The sequence below is a fragment of the Haliaeetus albicilla genome, chromosome Z (assembly GCF_947461875.1).
Source record: "Haliaeetus albicilla chromosome Z, bHalAlb1.1, whole genome shotgun sequence".
In the NCBI taxonomy this organism is placed as follows: Eukaryota; Metazoa; Chordata; class Aves; order Accipitriformes; family Accipitridae; genus Haliaeetus; species Haliaeetus albicilla.
In genome coordinates, this window is record NC_091516.1 from 7394360 (window position 1) to 7416872 (window position 22513).

At 41.9% G+C, this 22513-nt stretch overlaps 2 protein-coding genes and 1 long non-coding RNA gene across 8 annotated transcripts in view; 2 read left to right on the forward strand and 1 right to left on the reverse strand.

The window, feature by feature from the left end:
- Positions 1-6236, forward strand: part of MAP3K1 (mitogen-activated protein kinase kinase kinase 1) — a 63365-nt gene extending 57129 nt beyond the window's left edge. For 3 of the 4 annotated variants that reach the window (XM_069777069.1, XM_069777071.1, XM_069777070.1), the window contains exons 17-20: positions 389-520; positions 1478-1620; positions 2101-2232; positions 3569-6236. In XM_069777069.1, coding sequence (XP_069633170.1) covers positions 389-520; positions 1478-1620; positions 2101-2232; positions 3569-3718 — 557 coding nt within the window. In that variant the 3' untranslated portion in view covers positions 3719-6236. Of the gene's footprint in view, positions 1-388; positions 521-1015; positions 1621-2100; positions 2233-3568 lie in introns of those variants that run through there. The other variant, XM_069777067.1, reaches the window with a different exon arrangement.
- Positions 6237-7777: 1541 nt separating this feature from the next.
- LOC138683873 (uncharacterized) overlaps positions 7778-22513 on the reverse strand; it is a 446426-nt gene continuing 431690 nt past the window's right edge. The window contains exon 4 of the long non-coding RNA XR_011323349.1: positions 7778-7872. This is a non-coding gene — a long non-coding RNA (uncharacterized lncRNA). The remainder of the gene's footprint in view (positions 7873-22513) is intronic.
- On the forward strand, positions 10751-18984 carry SETD9 (SET domain containing 9). Of its 3 annotated transcripts, none has more exons than XM_069776397.1 (6): positions 10782-11049; positions 11864-12189; positions 14011-14134; positions 15339-15454; positions 16693-16798; positions 18852-18984. In XM_069776397.1, exons 1-6 carry the CDS (start codon positions 10964-10966, stop codon positions 18937-18939), a joined length of 846 nt encoding a protein of 281 aa, XP_069632498.1. In that variant the 5' UTR covers positions 10782-10963; the 3' UTR covers positions 18940-18984. The 3 variants fall into 3 exon arrangements, with proteins under 3 accessions (XP_069632499.1, XP_069632498.1, XP_069632497.1); XM_069776396.1 differs by having other exon boundaries at positions 10785-11049; positions 11864-12228; XM_069776398.1 differs by lacking the exon at positions 16693-16798 and having other exon boundaries at positions 10751-11049; positions 11864-12228.

Here is a 22513-nt window from a genome sequence, read left to right on the forward strand (position 1 = left end):
TACTGAAGGCTGCATGTATCTTTTGCCCCAAAGCAAGCTAGTGTTCTGCTGCTTAAATGTTAATGTGAAATGTGGATAAATATGTGTATTTTTTTTCAGCAACAGTACTTTGTACACTAAGGTATTTGTACATTCTTTTAAGGAAGTATAAAATTATGAGGAAGCATGAAGAGAATGTCTTTAATGTGTACAGTCCCAGGTAGAAAGTAATTAAGTAACCAAGTATATTACTTTTTGCCTATGAAACTTTTTAATGTTGGGGGGGGGGGGGGGGTGGATCTAGTTATAAATTAGGAATACCAATACCAAGTTCCAATTTTAGGAGGCAGTGCTGCATTCTGCTAATACAAAATATAAGCGTTGATAAAATACATTTTTTATCTTCTAGGGGGTTCAGTTGCTCATTTGTTAAGTAAATATGGAGCCTTCAAAGAATCAGTTATTATTAATTACACAGAACAACTATTACGTGGCCTTTCTTACCTCCATGAGAATCAGATAATCCATAGAGATGTTAAAGGTGAGAATTACGTAGAATGTCTTTTAAAAAGGAATGTTTAGAAAGCAGCATCTATTTTGGCTTGAGACCTATTGCTTCTCTTGAATACCATCTCAAGAGTGGTATTTCTATTGGGTTTGTCTGATAATTCTTAAGAACTTTTAATTACTGAAATTAATCAGAATGTTCATATCCAGTGCTTGGGGATGTTTGCTACCTATACCAATAGTTTAGAAAAAATGTTTTTCTCAATTGGTTCAAATAAAATATGAAGTTGCCATATAGCTTTAAAGATTGCTAGTTAAATTAATGTAAATGTTTACACTGAAATGATAGTAAAATCTGTAAACAAGCCAAGATAAAGAGGTCAGGTTTCTAATGTATAGGAATATTGTGATGAGTTTTCTTCTTTCATCCTAGTTGAACATAAATACAGTGGTACTGTGTTTGAGCAAAATGTGGACTTCATTGGGAAATACCAGTCTTAATAAACTTTTCCCTTTAATGTCACTATAGCTGTCCATGAACTGGAGAGATATCCAGATAAGTAGCAATATAGCAACTGCAAATATTTGTCTTTAATATTTCTTCTTAAAATAGGAGAACTTTCATTTGCCCTGTAAAGGGTTTAAATTTCACAGGGAGCTGCAGGCAATGAAAACCTCCAGGGTTTTAGGTCACCATTTTCTTTCATTATTCCATCTCCAGGCATTGTTCCAGAATCCTGTGTTTGCCCTACTTTGAAAGTTTGATTGCTTCTCTGTATCTCTCGGACAGCCTCAAGCTGTGTGCAGTATCATTCAGGCATAACAGAAAAGTGACATTATTAGACTTCGTCCGTGATTTTTAGATTTCTGTTATACTGGGGGTGGGGAACATCAACCTATTTATAGTTTCGAAATGGAGTGAGGAAGAGTGTCTGATCATCCTTTTGCCTTTAATAGCCAACTAGCAGTAATTTTATTATGCTGTTGACAGGTGCCAATTTGCTAATTGACAGCACAGGTCATAGATTAAGAATTGCTGATTTTGGAGCTGCAGCCAGGTTGGCATCAAAAGGAACTGGTGCTGGGGAGTTTCAGGGACAGTTGTTGGGAACTATTGCATTTATGGCACCGGAGGTAAGAAACCCATTTTGGAAGTTACTTCAAAAAGTTTGTTTGAGCTCTTTAAGTTAATTCATACAGCCAAAACCCAGAAAATTGCTGTAAATGCTTCAAATATGTTTTAAATGTACTTGTTCTAAAGAATAGGAATGATTCCAACATGATGATAATGACATTTCTTTCTCGTTGTCAGAGTTGGTTTAGGTAGTTTGTTACATGTTTTATCTATCATAAGTATTGCTACTAAGGCCCAAATGACCATTTGGTCCAAAGCTGCTATTGCAAGGTACCTTGCTTTGCCCCTTGATCAGGCATTTTATTTACTAGCTCTCTACAGCTGTATAAATCTTATGGCATTTACACCACTGATCACTCTCTTAACCTGAAATGTTAATCAGAATGCATTTGGTTGATGATATTTTTTGCATCTAAATTACTTAGAATTAAGAGACTTTGAAGTGGATAACCTGAGCTTTGGTCTGTCTGTCTCTTCAGGTCCTGAGAGGTCAGCAATATGGTAGGAGCTGTGATGTGTGGAGCGTTGGCTGTGTTGTTATAGAAATGGCTTGTGCTAAACCTCCCTGGAATGCAGAGAAACACTCCAATCATCTTGCTCTGATATTTAAGGTGAGGTGCTTTGTTGCTACCAATATGCTACAAAAGACGCTGACTAATTTCATATACAGCAATGTGAATTTTAGAAAAGTATACAAGTAGTAAGGATTGTTGCAATAGCTCTTCTTTATATTGGAGCTGTTAGTACAAAATCAATACTGCTATCAACATAATTATACTTGCTTGTTAAAAAAACCCAAACAGCTACCAACACAATAATATGCAGAAAAAGCTCTTTTGTAAGATATAGATACTTAGTGTAACAGGCAAAAAAAATGTGGGAATACTGTTGATCTTGATTCTAGGCAGAAGGCTGAGATATGAACTCTTTCTTACAATCCTGTAAAATACGGGAGCAAAAGAAGTTTTTCTGCCATAAAACATTTATGTGTGTATTCATATTTCAGAGTGGGGAATGTCCTTTGGTAAAAACCTGATGTTCCACATTCAGATTTTGCTGAAAGATATTTACCGTTATGCCATGCTATATATAAATATTGCCCCTCCCTTCTCTAGGTCACCCCTTTTGGCATTCATGTTTCTTACTAAAATCAATCAGGTATATTTAATTCTAAAAGTTTAGTTGAACTGTAGGCATGAATGAAGAAAATACTGCCACAAGTGAAGAAAGTTATTATTAGCATTTTCACTAGCATGAGTGAAGAAAGTGTTTCCACTAAACAGAACAGCAGTATTCAAATATGTTCTAATTAAGTACAAATCACTTGTGATAAGAGATGTAATTGTCTTGATTCTGTGTCTGTGAACCTGGTGGTGCTACTCTAGTGTTCTCAGTCACCTCACTTAACCTGATCTAGAGAAGATCAAAATTAATTTGGTGGGGATTGATCTGTGTCTATCTGAGAAAGATTGCCCTTTGGGGTGGTAGCAGAAATACAGCAAAGAAAATGCACGAGAGCATACCCAGCTTAATGTATCATAATGTAACATCACTCAGCTTAATATATCTCCATGTTGGCTTATGCCAGTTAACAGTGATGGCAACTAGTAGACTAAAGAATTCCCATATGTATGGCATAAGAGCTTTTCTTGTGGCCTGCTCAGCAGATGGTCACTGCAGAATCTTGCTGTAAGAAAAAAATTTAAAGAAAAGCGCAAGGAGAGAGGCAGACTGAAAGGCAATAGGTATAAGGGCAACTTAAGACCCATTTTATAACATGGAAGCAGTAATGTAATCTTTAAACTGCAGTAGGAAATATGCTAAGTGGAGAAAAGCTCATAAATATAACTCATGGCCTGAAAATGATCAACTTGTGGAAGGGTTTTGGGGTAGGAGAGGGGACTTAAGAATCACTGACTTCTAAAAAGTTATTTTCCCTTTGTTCAGATTGCTAGTGCAACTACTGCTCCATCAATACCTACACATCTGTCTCCTGGCTTGAAAGATGTGACTCTTCGATGTTTAGAACTTCAACCTCAGGACAGACCCCCATCAAGGGAGCTGCTGAAACACCCAGTCTTCCGTACTACATGGTAGCTACTTACGTATAAGGCTGATATACTGAAGAAGATGCTACTGAATATACCATAACTGTCTTGCAGTGCAGTTAAGCACAGCAAATTGTATTGTTCTGCTGGCCTTAATGATAGATACATCAAGGACTTAAGGCCAGTGGAGGACCCTACCTAAGTATGTGATTGACAAATCGAGATCTTTACCTAAGCTCAGTATGCAACATTTCACAATTTGTGCAGAGATTAGTAAACTGTGCCTTTTCAAACATCTGGCTCTATGTGAACACAAAAGCATTTTTCCTTAATCTGCATGATTATTTAGCAGATAAGTGATTTTTATTTTATTTGGAGCACTTTTTCAGCAATATTAGGAGCTGAGGGGCTCAGGATCTATTTTAATATAGCATTCACTGTTCCATTTCACATCGTGTAGATATAAGCAGAGGATTCTGCAATTAGTTTTCAGCACTGGTTAAAAGGAAGTTCTGTATCTGTCCATTTTAATTACATAAAGTTCTCTGAGTAAGAAATCCAAACATTGATGGATACTTTAAAAAAACATTTTGCCTTCCTTAAAGTAAGAGCAGGCAGTTGTGGTTCACTGCATTTACTGCTGGCCATGTAATTTCTTTTGAAATTAAAGGTTTTTTTCATTGTATTTTTAACTTTCAGGGAAAGGTGATCTTTTAAAATAGTCTTTAGAAAAAGATGCAATAAGTGTCATGGAACATCTTGCTGACATAAGAGTTTTAAAAACAGATTTGCTGGAAATCTGGAAAAAAAAATGCTATCTTCAACAAAGCAGTGTTGAAGGCTCTGATAGTATAGGTTATTTAAAAAAACAAAACAGAAAAAACAAGATTGTTCTGCAAAGAACAACTTAGTCTGAATCATGCTAAAAGTTGGTGAGCCTTCTTTTCTTATAGCAGTTTCTTCTGGGAAATTGTGTAGAGAAGTTTCATGTCAATGGCCCCAAATCCAGCTGCCATTAAAGTTTATGGGAGACTTCATCCTTATACTTCAGTGGGAGCAGGTGCCAACTATGAGCAAATCTCATTTTTTGTGTAACAAAACTGAGGTCACATTCTCTACTGATAATAACTTTCACGTGCTGTTTTCCTTCTGCCATACATCATCTATTTACTGTAGCCATTAGTGATAATTTAATTTGAAAATGCTAAAAATATTACCATAAGAAAGGTATTTATTTTAACAAGAAACAAACTTGGACTTGAAAAGCAAGATAAAGTATAATGTGAAGTAAAGCTTCACCTGTAGTGCAAAACTTGTGTTTTTTAGCAGGTGTGTTTTTTTTTAAAACAGGTTTTTAAATTTATTTTAAAGGCAGGTTATTAGATTCTGATGCATGTAATTCTGAAGGAAAATGGCAGCTTTTCTTTTGCTTTTTTAAGAGGGGATCTTTTTAAATCAAATATTGATTGTGTTTAATCTATTTTGAAAAAAATACTGTTCATGTTTTAACTCTTCAGAAGCCAGTTGGATTGTTGGACTGAAATAGAATTGGTTATTTTCAAAGACTCAGGACAAACTAAATAAGCTATAGTACATTAAAAATGTACAATACAAATTGGAAGTAAAACATCTTAAAGATAAGTTTACAGGAATGATAGTGCTCATACTAATAAAAAAAAGCAGTGTCATTAGTTGTGAATGTGTTTCTTTTGGAAATTTTACATTCCTTTGTTTTGGAAGACTGGCAGACTTTGAAGAGTTAAAAAAATAATACCGAAATGTGAAGTTTGGTAGCTCTAACTGTTTTGTACTTGACTTTTTTTTTTTTTACCACTTTAGAATTTCTCGTTCTAGTAAGATTGTTTCCAAGTCTTTCTTATGTGCAAGCTTTAAAGGATGCACTCTTGCCAATTCATGTACTGGAAGATCAGTTGTCAGATTAATACTGTTACTGGTGGAAATGCAAACTGTATAAACTGATGAACCTCAGCTAATCAGTATTACTTTGTAGATCACCATGCCTACCACATTTCAAACTTAAACTGCCTCTAGGTGTCCAAATGCGTGCGTTTGCGTTTCCCTCAGCTTGCTGGTAATTGTGGTGTTTTTAAAATGCAGATGTGATGTAATATTCTTATTTTCTTTGGATCAAAGCTGGACTGAAAATTGTATTGTGTAATTATTTTTTTTGTGTTCTTAATGTTATTTGGTACTTAAGTTGTAAATAACGTCTACTGCTGTTTATTCCAGTTTCTACTACCTCAGGTGTCCTATAGAGTTTCTTCTACCAAAGTTCACTTTCACAATGAAATTATATTTGCTATGTGACTGATTCCTAAGACTTCCAGGGCTTAAGGGCTAACTTCTATTAGCACCTTGCTGTGCAAGCAAATTTTACAGAAATCTCTGGGTTAAGAAATTTGGCTTCATTGTATCCTTTGTTATTTTAAATATATCAAGATATTTTAATTAAAAGTTTTTACCCCATTGAACCAATTTTATATAGTATAATTTGTACCTATTTTGGTGGTTTTTGTCTTTATAGTAAATAAAAGTTTTTGAACAAATTTTGTCCTTTGCTTATTGTAGTGTGAACACGTTCAGTTTACTGATGTAATATTTTTTTAGACTTCACTGTTTCTACATGATTTCATATGCAACACTCAATATATCAAGACTTAGTTTCTAATATTAAAGGACACATATGAATGAGTATTGGCTGATACATGTATATCTTAAGTGTATCAATAAAGAATGCTTAGATAAAGGGCAACAACAAACACTAAATTTTTCTTAATCAATAAAGGAGGAAATTCTCTCACAACAATTTATCTGTCAACCTCACTTGCTTATGCCCTCAGATCAAACATTAAATGTCTAAATTTTGCAGTACTGCAAATGTAACTATTAATTACCAAGCCAGGTGAGCTGATTTGGTTAGATCAGTTCTGGAGGCACAGAGGTGTACCTTGGAAGTTAATCTGCTATTTTTTCAGTTAAATGATTCTGTTGCTTGTGATTAAAGTAGCAAACATAAGCCTTTCCTTATTCAGGCAATCTGAATACGTATTGCAAAGATAGGGCTTGTTTCAGTTGCTTGTCTTTCTCCTGATTTTTTTAAATTTTAAAAATTAATCTATTTTTTGATAGTTGAAAATTAAGTTCAAGTGTTCTGTAGCCTTTTTTGTGACTACTAAATTCTACATTTTGAAGGATCATTCTCTTTATAGTCTCCATTACTTATGTGAGTTTCTGCAAATAGAGACAAACATCAATTCACCAGCAAAAATTGGCAGCAGAAATCTTCAGATAAATTCTAATATCTGATTTTTAAACAGAGAAAAATGTACTACCTGAAATGTCAAGAAGTAAAATATATGACAGGGATTAAATAAAAGATAAATTGAGTCTAATGTATCTTCTTTATTTGATTTACTATAGAACTTTGTATTGCTTTGCATGGTAAGGTTTTGGTAGCAGAGGAGCTACAGGGGTGGCTTCTGTGAGAAGCTGCTAGAAGCTTCCCCTATGTCCGACAGAGCCAATGCCAGCCGGCTCCAAGATGGACCTGCTGCTGGCCAAGGCCGCGACAATCAGTGATAGTGGTAGTGCCTCTGTGATAACATATTTAAGAAGGGAAAAAAGTTGCTGCACAACAGAAACTGCAGCTGGAGAGAGGAGTGAGAACATGTGAGAGAAACAACCCTGCAGACCCCCAGGTCAGTGAAGAAGGAGGGGGAGGAGGTGCTCCAGGCGCCGGAGCAGCGATTCCCCTGCAGCCCGTGGGGAAGACCGTGGTGAGGCAGGCTGTCCCCCTGCAGCCCAGGGAGGTCCACAGTGGAGCAGATATCCACCTGCAGCCCGTGGAGGACCCCACGCCGGAGCAGGTGGATGCCCGAAGGAGGCTGTGACCCCGTGGGAACCCCGCACTGGAGCAGGCTCCTGGCAGGACCTGCGGCCCTGTGGAGAGAGGAGCCCACACTGGAGCAGGTTTTCTGGCAGGACTTGTGACCCCGCGGAGGACCCACGCTGGAGCAGTGTGTGCCTGAGGGACTGCAGCCTGTGGAAGGGACCCATGCTTGAGCAGTTTGTGAAGACCTGCAGCCCGTGGGAAGGACCCACGTTGGAGAAGTTCACAGAGGACTGTCTCCTGTGGGAGGGACCCCATGCTGGAGCAGGGGAAGAGTGTGAGGAATCCTGCCCCTGAGGAGGATGAAGCAGCAGAGACGCTGTGCGATGAACTGACCCCAACCCCCATTCCCCATCCCCCTGAGCCACAGAGGTAGAGAAAACTGGGAGTGGAGTTGTGCCCGGGAAGAAGGGAGGAGTGGGGGGAAGGTGTTTTAAGATTTGGTTTTATGTCTTATTACCCCCTACTCTGATTTTGATTGGTAATAAATTAATTTTCCCCAAGTTGAGTCTGTTTTGCCTGTGATGGTAATTGGTTGGGTGATCTCTCCCTGTCCTTATCTCAACCCACGAGCCTTTTGTTATATTTTCTCTCCCCTGTCCAACTGAGGGGGGGAGTGATAGAGTGGCTTTTGTGGGCACCTGGCATCCAGCCAGGGCTAACCCACCACAAATGCCTGAATCTTACAGTACTGTGTGGTAATCACAACGTTGCAGTCTCCTTTTTAGGAACAAGAGATGGCAGAGATCACCTGACCCCAGCAGTTGGCAGAAAATGTCAAAGACACCTACTTACAGAATCAAACATCTTCATTTGCAAAGGGCATGTTCAGTTCTTTCACAGGCAAATAGTAAGCTATGCCTATTTTGGTTTTCTCTGATGGAAAAATGTTACATTCCATGTTCTCCATGACAGTCATAGATTGAAGTCTGACAGTGTTTCATCTTTGTGAGTTCTCATTGAAAGGTAATGATTGCTTCCAGACCATGCCGGAGCATCACGAGTATCATGTATTTCACCTTCATCATCTGAGTGGGCAACTTACATGTGTGGCTGTTCTGACCTGACTCTGCCCACCTCCCAAGACACTGTATTTCCCTTACTAACTTTCCTCTCATTGCTTAGTCTTCCTTGCTGACCTGAATCATGAATGTAACAGTCTTGCTTTTAAGACCCACAATATGCATACACTGTGGCAAAGGTGCCTGTTGTTTTCTCATTGTGGCACACAGCTGCTGAAATCCAGAATTTAAGCTGTGAATTGAGACCCTTCTTCCCTGACATTACCGAGAAAGTCCAGAAGATGGCAGGAAAGCGTTTTGAGGCAGCCACTGTGCCATTTACTTTTACTTCCCTCAGTTATTTCTGTTTGCAATGTATCATCACTCAGTTCCTGTTCTTGAAAAGATGTTGAAGGCCAACAACACAATTAAAGTGAATATGAAGTAAATCAAGAGGCCATTTATAAACATTTGCAAGGCTCTGAGACAGGAAATTAGTTCTGCTTGTTTCATTGTTTTGGTGGGGCTGCCTCTCAAAATCCCAAACCCTTGGCTGAAGTTTAGGCCCAGATACAGGACTGTAAGCCTTGACAGTGGTTTGAGGTTTGATTTCTCTGTTCACCCCAAAACCAATTCTCAAACACTAGCTCCATACGATTATTTTTTAACTAGTTTCCTCAGAAAGTAAGATACATGCTGTCATGTTCTGTCCTTTTTTCCCCAATTACTTTTGACTTCATTGGCAGATTTTAACTAAAACTGCAGGGTAAGGAGCAGCATCCAAAGATAAGTTTTATGAAAGTAGGTACCCAAGCAGAGAAGGGAGAACAGCAGCCAAGGAGATACCATAACCCTTATCTTAATGTATCTTAACTTAATGATTTGTAAAGAATGATTTGGGGACCTTTGTTAATTTTTGAAGCTCAATTGCTGAGCGATTGTTTTCTTCACTAGATTTGTTTATTTTACAGACAACCTATGGTAGAATGTGGCACCAAAAGAGATTATGTCCCCACCCCATGAGCACTCTAGTTGTAAATGCTCATGATTTGCAATATATCCGTTCTGTCTGGCTTGTTAGGTTTGCAGTAAACGCTGCAGACTGCTTCACACCAGTAAGCGGGCTGCACCTTTCAAGATGCATTTGCTTATGATGCTACAAAGCACAACTCGTGTCTCCTTGTCGCCAGGGCCAAATACTAGTCAAAAGTGTGGACAGAAATGTAACAGGTTTCAGCTCTGGGCTACTGATCCGCTTCTTTTATGATCATCTGAGGCACTAACAGTCTTCAGCATCACTAGAGGCAGGCGCATGATGATTTTGGAAAGGTGATCTGATAGTGCTGGGATTGCTCCTGGATGTAGAATTGTCAAGGAGATGTGTTTCAACTGCTGCTTCTAGATCATTTTTAAATCTCCTTTTGGTATCATCTTGCCTTTTTTGATTGTTTAATAAAACACGGGAGGGGCCTGCAACGTTATTTAGATATAGGGAGGTGTGCGTGTGTTCACCTACGTAAGTATGCCCCCACGGGACAAGAGTTTTCTTTTCCAGGGCCTGCAGCTCTGCCTTTTTTGGTGCAAACACACCATGCCGTTACAGTACCTACGGTTAACCAGCTCTCCCTATGCCGCCAGCTGCTGCGGAACAGGGAGTCCCAGCCCCACCGGAGCCCGATCTCATCAGCCAGCAGCCCTACACATTTGCATTAAAAGGCTTCCCGCTCCGCCTGCTCCCCCTGGCCGCGTGGAAGCCGGTCCCCCCGGCCCACCCACCCCAGCCTCGCCGGGCATCCTGCCCCGGGGAGGGTGCCAAGATGGCGCCTCAGCCGCCCCGTCAGCCTGAGGAAGCCCCCTCGGGTCAGTCCGTTCCGAGGGCGGGCTGACTTGGGCTTTGTTTTACTTTGTTTACCTGGATAGGCTCTTTCCGCTACCTGTGTCAACCGCAATTTTAAAAATTAACTTTTAAAGAATGAATTTAAGAAAAAGTAAATGTTGAAAAATTTGGCTTGCCATCACGCCTCCGCGGGTGCTCAGCGCGCAGCCACGTGACAGTAAGTTGGCATCGGCTCCCTAAAAACGCACGTCACTCACGCTCCTCGCCGATGTCCGAGCTCACGGGTGGGCGACCGCTGGCCGCCGCACGCGCCGCACGCCCGCCCCTCACGGCCGACAGCGCCGGCCCGGCGGGCGCTGGCCGCCCCGCGCGCCGCTCGCCGCCCACCGGCCAATGGCAGCTCCGTACGCAAATACGGCCGCGCGTCCGGAGCGGGGATCGGCCGGGGCGGTTGCGCGGGCGCGGCTGGAGAGAGGGCGCCGTGAGGGAGCGGGCGCCGTGAGGGAGCGGGCGCCGTGAGGGAGCGGGCGCCGCTCGCCCGCCGCCATGCTGCGGGCCCTGCGGCGGCGGTGGGACGCCTACAAGTACCGCTTCGTGCCCTGGCTGGCCCTCAACCTCCGCCGCAAGCGCAGGTGAGGCGGAGGGGCAGATCCCGGGCGCCAGCGGGCAGCGGCGAGGCCGCTCGGGGGGGGGGGGAAGCCCGCCCCGCCCCGCCGCCCTTTGTGCCCTCCGGCGGGGTGAGGTGGCGGCCGGCGGCGCCGCCTGGCGCAGGGTTTTTCGGGCTGGAGGAGCTGCCGGAGCTGGGCGAGAGCCCCCTCCCCTCGGGGGGGAGGAGGGGACGCGGAGCCGCCGCCGAGGCCCCGCTCCCCCTTCTCGGGAGTGACGGGGGTCGCGGCGGGAGCTGACGCGGGTGTTTCCCTGGGAGGCGGCTGCTTTGCGGGAGGGGTTCAGCCTTGTGTGCCGCTTCGCTGGCGCGAAACTTTAGTACCTGCCTGCTTTAAAATGGTATTCAGCGTTACAACTGGATGGGTAGGTTTGTTTTTTTTCGGCAAGACGTGTTTGCCCTCCTTTTAAAGGTAAAAGCAGTGCTTGAATTTAAGTGACTACGGCGTTGTTAAAAGTAGCATAAATTAAAATCTCCCTAGTCAGCATAACGCTTGTCCTTGCCTCATTTAAAGTGTAATGCACTATGCATTTTTTTTTTTTAATAAACTTTGGTAATCGCGTATATTTGATTTTTGGTATGTTTGTCACTGAGAGTTCAGTGGTGTTTAACCTACCTGCCTTGCTGTAAATACACAGATGATGGACAGGTATGAAAGAATATTCTTCAGAGTTTGGCTTTGTTTGAGACAACAGTGCCTGTAAGTTGCTGCTGTAAAATGGGTCTTCTGTATTTTATTTAGGAAAAATGTAATTTTAAAATAAGGGTTTTTTTCTTTACAGGACTCTCCGATACGTTCCCGAAAGCTCCCAAGACAAAATTATCTCTGATGAAGATGTCTTTGAAACGCTACTGAAAGTATTTAAAGCTCTGTTCATAAATGACTTCAGTAGACACGCACATATTTTGGCCTTACTTCCAGAAATCAAATGTAAATATCTGGAATTACTGACTGTTGAGCAGAAGCGATCAAAAGTAAATTCATGTAACCATCAGAGTCAACATGTGTTTAGTCCAGAGGAAGTTCTGTTGAATACACTAGGGTTTGCTATTAGTCGAGACCGAAGTTCCCTGGTGTCTGCTGGAACTGGAGTCTTTGTTACCAAAGGCTTTGTACCGAAAGGGACAGTTGTATCTATGTATCCTGGTAATGGAATGTTCTTTTATCTGATTAAGTTAGATGGGATTTCTAACCATCTAATTATAGAATACTGAAGTTCTACACTAATTTTTATTTTACGGGTTTTATTTCTGTCATTCCTTAACAAAATTGCAAGTTACGGTGAATGAGAATATATCTGTATAACCTGACTAGAGTTCTTTTGGAAATAAGCAAAGCAATATTGGGGGGGGGGGGGTAATTTTGTTTATAAAAAAAAACTTTCAGTACTCAAAATCTGATTTTTTTTCAGCTGCTGGAAAAGTTGTTCCAGATTCTTTAAACACAAATGTATGGGAGCAATTTCAAGTAGATGAACAATACAGTTTAATTCTTCGGGTTTTCTGTTTTGGATAAGGATCTGAAAAAGGAGGTTTTGAGATTTCCACACAGATCAGCATACAAGACTATGAACTTTTTCAAAGCACAAAAATACAAATTGGAGAATGAAAGTAAAACCTTTTAGTGGAACTCTCTTCCATAGAAGCATGCTTGGCAAATCAGCACTTCTCTGTTCCTCATTTCTTGGAACTGTATTTGCTTACATTTCTTAAAAAGATTTGTAATTCTGTCAGTATGGCCAACCTAGGACAGCTCTGCTGAAGTGCTTTGGATTTGTTTCTGTTTCGTCTGTCAACAGAATCATTCCCTGCATGCAGTCTCTAGCTTCTGCCAGCACTGCAGGATCAGGACCAGTCCAAGCATTGGGCAGCAGAGTGTGTTTTGCCATGCCAAAGCAGGAGTGCCTGGCGACTGCCATTGACTGGTAAACTGACTAACAGTCAAATGACAATCACAGGGAATGAGCCTGCGACCTTGCTGCTCGCTTCAAATTTCAGGCACATGCTAAATGTGAGTGTAGGCTCATCAAGAGTCTCCTCTAGGAGCTCATCTGGCAAAACAAGAGGATGAGCTGTTGAAATGCTTTCCTTTTTCAGGGGTATGAAGGAAACTGCAGGGCTGCTGGCTGGGGAAGGGACCCTGTGGAGAGAGCAGGTCAGTGCTCTCCTGCCTGTTTGGCAGTGAGTGCAGACTGCTGTCGGGGCCTTTGCCTCGCTTCTTGTGAGATTGTAGTGAAGGATTTCTGCAGAGAGTTGCTGAAGGTGTAGTGGATGTGAGGGACATAGGATTGCAATGTCATGAAAAGTTGCAAGCCAGTCTGCTGTCACTTTTCTGTGCTTGGAACCCAGGGCAGGTTAAATCCTGTCCACGGATTTGTGACATGGTCTGCTGAAATGATTTGTCTGTTCTTGGTTTGGCATTCTTCCCTCTCCTGTACCAAACAAAATCTCCAGTCAGGGTGGTGGAGGAGGGTGTTTCAGGTTCTTTGCTGTCTGTGTGTGTTTTTCAGAGTCCTGATGGAGTAGTAACAAAATAGCTTAGTACCTTCAGGTGTGCTTTCCTGAACAAATGTCACTTGACATTTTCCGCTCTGAAGCAGGCCAGTTGGCTGGTTTTTTACCTACCTCTCACATGGATGCTGGACATAGGCCTTCTCCTCAATGATTTCCTTCAATGGCTTCTCTCTCTGGAATATCTCAGCTCATGTAGATTTTTTTTTTTTTTTTTTTTTTTTTTTTGCATCCCACAAAGATATGTCTAAAAGCTTGTAGGTTTACAAGTGTTAATGTCATTAACTGAGAAAGGAGTTCTCTCCTACCCTCTCTGTCTCCTTTGAATTTCTGTATGGAGAGGACTGGGTGATATCGTAAGCCCATTCTGACAGTTAACTTATTTTCTTCTGAAATAATCATATCTGTCTTGCAACAGGTACAGTATACAGAAAGCATGAGCCCATCTTTTTCCAGTCCCTTGGCAATCCCTTTATTTTTAGGTGCATAGATGGTGTCCTTATTGATGGGAATGATAAAGGACTATCAAGATCAGTGTACAGGTGAGCAGTCAAAAGAAAAAGCGTTTGTCACTCAACTGGTTTAAAACAGTGGTACTAATAGTCTCAGTTCCCTGTTGTCTTACCCTAAACTGAGTTAGATTTTAATATTATCCACCGATGTGTATCTTGTAATGCAAACAACACAAGGGTAAGAGCTGCTGGATGTGATTTGTTATGTACTTGTCTTTATCTGTAATGCCAGTGAGATGCGTTTTGATGTACAGAGACTGTTTCCTGTAAAGAAAATAGTTTTAATAGGAGCAGGATGTAACATAAAATTTTTTAAATGCTTCTGAGCTGTTATTCAGATCTGCTTAGTGGATAAAAAAAAAAAAAGCCTCTATATGGACTTGCCGATATGAACAGGGTGAATCTGGTAACTCCGGCTCTACTGTACAGAGGAGCAGCACTTAAGAAGGGAGCAGTAACCCTAATAATAATACTTATTATCTCACATTGGGAGGGACCCATAAGGGTCATCAAGTCCAACTCCCTACTCCTCACAGGACTACCTAAAACTAAACCATATGACCAAGAGTGTCATCCAGACACTCCTTGAACTCTGACAGGCTTGGTGATGTGACCACTTCCCTGGGGAGCCTGTTCCAGTGACTGACCACCCTCATGGTGAAGAACCTTTTCCTAATGTCCAATCTGAACTGCCCCTGATGCAGCTAGCCTGGACTGTTTTAGCTTACCTTAAAATACAATTTGTAGCAATTTGTCTTTAAATGTGAGATGAAAAGGAAATAAAATTTAATAACAAGCAAAATGATCTAAAATAATACCTAATTTGATTACTAATACCTACTAATACCAGATTTTAATTCTGGGAGTGAGTTTGAAATTGATATTATAATGAGCCTTCACATCTTTAGAGGTGAATGAGATGTGTTGACACTTCTGTAATGGTAATGTTTGACGTTGGATTTCTGGAATGGTACGTGGTGGTTTTGTGCAGGTTCTTCCAGCGGAGTCTGAAAGACACCACGCATTATGTGGGAGGTTTAAATGCACTTTTTAAAGTATCATCAAGGTGTTGGTCTGCATGCAAACCCCCCCACCCCAGTGTTGTCCTGTCTCCCAGGTGGGTTGGACAGCTGTAACTTTACCCAGCAACTGTGGCCCTTTCTACTGGAGGAAGTACAGATAACCTGTTAAGTGAAGGAGCAGTGATTCACGTTAACACTGTTGGTCATTTCAGGTCTTGCAGCAGGAGAGATCAACTTGGCCCATTTCAAATGAGTGATGAGAGCTGGCTCACAGCTGCCCTGCAAAACCCACTGGCGATGGGACAGTATGTCAACAACTGCTCACATGGTAAGTTGCCAGGTAAATTTTCCAGGCTTGAGTTTGTCTTTATGGATATAAGTTGTTTTGGGGGTGACAGAGAATCAGATACTAATCTTGGAGAATGATACTGCTGTTTCAAACAAGATAAGCACTTATGGAATAAAGAGTTTCTGAGGCTTTTTGTGATGGCTTGGTGTTAGAATCCTTCAGCGTAGCAACACTTCAAATATTCTTATGCTTTTCTCACTGACTCCCCCAGTCTCCTTCCTGGTATGTAGAATGAAAGGCACACATCCCAAAATGTGAGATGGTGAGAAAGAATATCTGGTGAAGGACTGCTGGGCTGAGGCAGTACACAGAGTTGCAGATCAAGTTCCCCAGTATGGTTCCAGCAGGCTTCATGAGAAAACCATACACACAGTGGCATGTACAGTAAGATTCTATCACTGCTCAGTTTGAACTATAATACTTTTTTTAGACTCCCTTACGTTTATGTGCAAAATCTAGGAAACTGCTGATATGGTCTAGCTGTTGGACATGAAGAAGGGAACTACTTATTTATTCTGTCTCAGACAGTATGTCTTGGTCTTAAGGTTTGGGGGAATAAATAACTCATGGGAATGGTTGTGAGATACAGAAAGTTGAATTGCTACCATCCCTAGCTTCTAAGTGGCTTTGAGAGCCTGCATTACACTAAAGATACCCTGCCTCCAAGTAGCATCCAGAAAAGTTGCTGGAGTAGCGAACCAGGTGTTGATTGGCACAGAGACAAAGGGCTGTCCCATGAAGCTGTTTTTTCCAGATCCAGTGTCCATGTAAGGAAAATTCCCGTCTTCCTGCTGGACAGATGGTGATTTTCTCTCTGCTGTATTTATGATGTATTTTGCCACCAGGAAAAATTTTTTCTGGATTTTTTTAACTGTAAAAGCAAATGTTGTGTATTAACAACATTTAGCAATGCTGTAAGCTACCCCTGGCACTATGCAAGTTGTGCCCCTTCATATACATGTTGATAATCAGGTCATCCTGTTTAATGCGATAAGGATGAATTAAAGCTCCTATAGTTGACTGTGTATCTCTTGTGTAAATTCAAAATAGGACTTCAGAGGAGTGTAGTAGCTCCCAACAGAGGCATGGTTTTAAGGCCTGATGAAACATCTGGTACTTCTGCAGCAGTACATTTGATATTTTTACATATCTCTAAACCCTAGCTAAGATTTTTCTCAGTGTCCTAGAGACTTTTTTTTTCTTCTTCTTATTTCTAGAAAAAGCAGCCAACGTGTGTTATCAGGAGTTTGATGTGCCGGGATACTTTCCAGTAGAACTGAAACAGTATCTTCCAAACATCGTCTACAGCCATGACATAGAGAGGTTAGCAGTGAGTCAAAGAGCTCATAGATTTGTATGATACAAAGCTTACTGTATGTGTGTGTAAAAAAAAAACAAAAAAAAAACCAAACAAAAAACACCATGGTTGAAGAATAACATTATTCCGTATAAAGATGTGTTACACAAATGTGTGCACCTGTATGGAAGAGTTAGCTCTTTGAATAGACTAATTTTAAGTGATTTACAAGACTATTTCTTTTTGTTCCTTTTTCCACATCTTCACAAATAAGATCAGCGTAGCTCTGAAGACATGGTTTTACAAGCAGTTGTTACACTATAGTGTGATTCTTCTGAATCCCATAAAGCACTAATTATATTTTGCTTGTATGACAGTACTTGTTTTTCAGTATGTATTTCGGATGTAGTTAGCAACCCTTAACCAAAGCCCTTCTAAGGTAGTTGAGATATAGGCTTCTTGCTCTCCTGTTCCGTGGTCTTCTGCTTATGTGAGGAATAAGCAAATGAATTTGCAAGAAGAAACCTAAAATTAATTTGTACTGAAGCAAGTGAAGTACTATGCAGTATAAAGTCATGTGACTTAGTTACACTACACAATTACAATATCTTCATTATGATCTGAAAATCCACCTCTTTTAGAAATTAAAACACTTGGAAACCTTTCTCAGATTTTTTTGTTCGGAAAAGTGACAATTAAATGAATATGTGCAAGAAGCAGTATGGACAACAAGGACAGACAATATGTTTGGAAGTGAGTGTCCTGTACTGGGATGTTGTCAAGAATAACTTTGAAGCTCTAAGTAAGTCGTAATGTTGGTCCTGAATTTAACACACCAAAGAAACTGTGCTTCTGGTCCAGTTGCTACCTTCAGGAACCAAGTAATCCTTTTCATTTAGAAGATGTGTAAGGGTTTTAGAGCAGATCATCTAGACTTTTAGTGTAGTTCTGGAGCTATTTAAAAAATCTGGTTGGAGAAAGTTATGGTGCGTATTGGAAAAACAGCTTTTCTGATTCAACTTAGACTTTGTTGAGGCAAGGTTAATGATGCAGTTGTAGTCTGCAGAGAAGTAAATAAATGCTAATAAAAGAAGTGGTAAGACTGAACTTTCAGGAAGCCTGGGTGCTGTACTTGAAGGGTGAAAGTGCAGTGAGCAGAGCTAAGCTATGGGATCATTTCAGGAAGGGGGAATTTTGCTCTCTTCCTTGGAATCTGTCCAAGAAAATACGGTCTTTGAATCATCAATTCTGCCAGCGTACAGCCACTAGACAAAAGATCCCATCTGCTTCTAGCTGCTTGTTTTGACAGTGCTGACAACATAGGTAATCTGGTTTCTAAATCTTTTTCTGTCTTGTAAAAGAGTTCTTAGTACTTGCTTACCTTTTTGTTGTTTGGTTTCAAAATGACCTCACACTCAATTTCTTAGTAGTGGGGACTGTTTGGGTTGATGCTGTTCTTCACGTTCATGTTCATCAGCATCAGAAGAATGTGCTTTCCTTTGAACAGATACTTCAGCTTCAGGGCATGGTCACTTACTTAAAGGAAGTTTAGGGGGGTGGGTTCCTAAATCTCTCTAAGACGACTGCCAGCCATTGATTTCAGCTTGGTTTATGGAGAATTCACCCATCCCCATAGACTGCAGCAGGGCTCTGATGCAGTTTGGAGCTGTCTTTCTGGGTGTTGTTGACTGAGGGTGGGTTTAGACAGCTAGCACCTGTGGATAGGTGCTAGAGGAATGATTTCTGCTCCATGAACTTTGCTGTAGTTTTGCTTCCTGTCTGTGTGTCTTTTTCTCCATCTTGACTAATTCTTTTCATTTCTGCGTAATTGTGTGAGTGGAAGGTTTGTTTGTGGGTTTGTTTTGGGGTTTTTTTTGCAATTATACTGGTTTTGCTTATATTTGCTGTCTGTATCCCAGTGTTGTTCTTCCAGGCTCCCAGGCCTGCATTATGCATATTACTCCCAAAAGTAATCTGGACAGAGCCATTGTTTTAGCTCCCTGCCATGAAGGATTTAAAAAATTCAAAGGGACATGTAATTGTTCACTTTCATATATTTTGCTTTTCCTTTTCTTACAGCTACCTGAGGTGTGTAGTGCTTGTTGCTCTCCGAGACATCAAGCAAGGAGAAGAACTTTTTTCTAACTACTACACTGTTGTCGGCTGAATAATAGAAGAAATCTGTGTCATTAAAATACTTACTTTGTGTGTACTTCAAGTTTCGTGAGCATTTTTACATAATGGAGGGCTGTAGTTTTACCATTTAGACAGCAAGCTGCAGGCTTGGGTTTCCCTGAAAATACTCCACATTTGATGCAGGGGTGAAGGTTTAACCATTTACATTATTAGCTTCTCAGCTCTCTGCTGTTGTTGATATTACTGCTCATCAGTGTTCAGCTGTCCATCCAAAAGCTCATAAAATAAAAACCTAAGTTCCGGACATGTCATTTAATCTTCAGTTTGCACAGCTGTCTGTAACTTGTGGCTCAGTTTTAATACTTTGCCATTTCACATCTTGTGCTTACAGTAGACACAATTTTTAAAAGTGACTTCCCTCTCATGAACTATTCCTTGGATAATTGTCATAGTTCATGGTAATTACTAGTTCTTTTTTCTTGGAGTTGGTCCCTTTGGTATCTGCTTCCTTTTAGAAAGTATTTCAGTGTAGCCAGTTGTCCAAATCTTTTATGAAGCTGGTTTTGGAACAATGCTAATACATGCTTCAGGTGTGCCTGCATGGTGCCCTGTCATCAGGAGGCCAGCTTGAGCCACTGGCTTTATCTGAGCCTGTCTTGGGGTGGGAGGAAAAAAGGTCTGTATCTTGAAGCCCTGTTCAATCCTAGTTTCAGTGGTTCAGTGAAAGTTTCCTGGCATGTGGCAACTTTCACAGCTTTTATTCTCAAGGAGAACCTCATGTTGCAGTGTAGCTGGAGGAAATAATGCCAGCCAAGTGTGCTGTGTATTTTTTTAATGAGTTACTGGCATAAACAGAGCCAGCCATTCCCACATTAATTCTTGCTGCTGTCTGCAAACTGCCTTCAGAAAGTAAACAGGAGACAGCTTGTCAGTCTTTCAGTCTCACTAAACAGCTTGGGAAAAGCAAAATCATCCCTGTGTTTACTTCAAAAGTCCAAGCAAGCCTCCCAATGAATTTGTGGTTGGCATAAGCTGATGAGAAAGGAGAGGCTGGGAAATGGTGCGCTCTAACAAATCTGGTAGTGGTTGGGGCAGCCAGGGTGCCCTGCTTAGCTGCAGAAGCATCTCGTCTCCTTTTCAGAACGCAAAGCTTTTCGGTGTCTATGTGAACTTGGTCTCCTTCCAAGCCTGAACCTTGTCTTTCATATTCATCTGGAAGTCCTTCTCAGCCAGAGAAGGCTGGCTTTTTCAGGAAGATTTAAATAGCAGAGCGATGAGACAGTGGCAAGCAGCTCAGCGTGGGTTGTACAGTTCTATGAAGATGCTGGGGACAGCTTTTAGTGGCCCCTTGTGTCTTCACGGCGTGGTAACAGATCAAAGCAGGCAGCGATCTGCAGTCTACTGAAGAGGATGCTCATCCTCTGTCACTCTGAGGATCCCTTCTCTCCTGAGCTGGGCCTTCTCACCAGCTCTCTCTGGGAGGAGGTTGTTGGGCATCTTGATCTCTGAAGAGGAGGCTGGTTGTTGGGCTGCCTGCAGCATTGCTTAGCTCATCAGGCCAGGGTTTATGGGTAGGTGGAGAACCCTAGTCTCAGCATGCCAGGAAAGGGAGATCCTGTTCATGTTCTCCAGGCTGAGGTGCTGTCACACAAGGGCATAGATTACTGCAGCTGTCTCATTATATACTTGTTAATAATGACCGGATCTGAAAGTATGTTCCTGTCTGACGACTGTGGAACTTAAGTTTACAACCCATCTATTGAGAAAGCTTTGCTTTACTGCACCTGCTGCCTCCTGGATGTGAATGTAGCAGGTTAATGAAGGAGTGCAGCGCTGAAGCGCAGGCTGCCTATCAGTAGCAGGGCACCTGTGACTGGCTTCTCCTTGCTGAAATACTGAAACCTGACAGCCTGCTTCAGGGACTGCTCACAGGTGAGGGAAAGCAAGTGGCCTGCAGCTGGCAGCAGCAATTGATTTCTGTCTGCTGGTGGCTACAGAAAGCCAAAAAGTAGCAGGAGGAGGAGGAGGTTGTACTTCTGAGCAAGCAGCAGCGCAACATGGGCACTGAGCAGGAGAAAGGAAAATGGAAGAGTAGTAATAATGGTCCAGTAACATGCTACAGCCTAAGAGAGGGCTTCAGGTATATCAGACTTCTTGTCGTCTTTAGATCCCTGTCTCTTCACTGAAGGTGAAAGTCATTCTAATTCCCTGTGTGTCCATTCATTACCACCAAACTGACACCACCAGTGCCTGAGAGGAGGATGCATTCTGATGTATTTTCAGATACAACGTGCAATCTGATGATAATCCAGTAAAATTCTCTATGCAACCTATTTATGGTTTGTTAATAATAAATTATTCATTACAATAAGTACAGTCTCTTGAAAGATGATTTCCTGGGTGATTTTCATTGGAATTCCCTAAAAATAGGGGCTTACTTGGCTCATTCTGCCTCTGTATGCCTGTACACTTCAGTGGTAGAAGAAGGAAAGGAAAATCAAACTAAAACTTAAGGTGTTTTCAGTTACTGACAGGCCAGATCCGCAAAGTCCTTCTCCCAGATGCAGACCCTTAGTCTGCATGTGTTAAAATACTGTACTAATTCAAGAGAGAATTTGTATGTTTAAATCTGTTGCCAGCTGTGATGCTCTGGCTGGGATCCTGAGTGAGGATCACCAGCTGTCTTGAGCCTGGCTGGGATGGAGCTAACTGTCCCCACAGCAGCCTGCCCAGGGCTCTGCTTTCTCTTGGTAGCTAGAGGGGTGCTGGTAAAACAGCAGTGCTGTGGCTGGTGCTGAGCAGCGCTCCCACAGCATTGACCTGTCTCTCCCACGCCCTCACCCCCAAAGGCCGGTAGGCTGGGAGTAGGAAAGAGCTTGCGAGGGGACATAGCCAGAACAGCTGTCCCAAGCTGACCAAAGAGGTACTCCATACCACACGACATCATGCTCAGCAATGAAAGCCAAGAGAAAGGAGGCGGGGAGGGAGCGTTAGCTATTAAGGTGTTTTCCTCCAGACCAGCTGCTATGCTTACTGCGGCCCTGCTTCCCTGGCAGTGACTGGACATCACCCGCTGATGGGAAGTGGTGTTTCCTTTGGAAATATTGTTTCCTTTGCTTCTGCACAGCCTTTGCTTTTGCTTTATTAAAATGCCTTTATCTCAACTCACAAATTTTTTTTTCATCTTGTTTTCACCCCCGCGCTGGTCTTGCTGAGGAGGGAACTCACAGAGCAGCTTGGCAGGCACCTGGCAGCCAGCCAAGGAGACCACACCACACCAACATAAGAGCAAAACCAGGAGTCCAGGGGCAAGGGGAAATGGAAAGGTTCACCACTGCATGGAGAGTTTTAGGCTTATTTTTCCTGGATTTGTTTGAACTCCTTACCCCTGTAGTAAATGGCCTCGTAGTCCTGGTGCTGCCAGAGGGGGAGTGCAGCTTGTGAACTTGGGGGGGGTTGAAGGGCTGAGAAGCTTTAGCAGGTTGGGCTGAATCCATGTGCCTCCTCAGCAGGAGCAGGAGGATGGAGCCCTTGACACTGCAGTATCGATTTGGAAACACTGAGGGCTATCTGCTGCTGTTGAGATGGTGAAATCAGGTTTTGGA

Coding starts and splice junctions, on each gene's coding strand:
- SETD9 (XM_069776396.1), top strand. CDS start 10,964: ATGCTGCGGGCCCTGCGGCGGCGGTGGGACGCCTACAAGTACCGCTTC. Junction 12,229..14,010: donor AGTTGTATCTATGTATCCTG/GTAATGGAATGT, acceptor GTCTTGCAACAG/GTACAGTATACAGAAAGCAT. Junction 14,135..15,338: donor CTATCAAGATCAGTGTACAG/GTGAGCAGTCAA, acceptor TGGTCATTTCAG/GTCTTGCAGCAGGAGAGATC.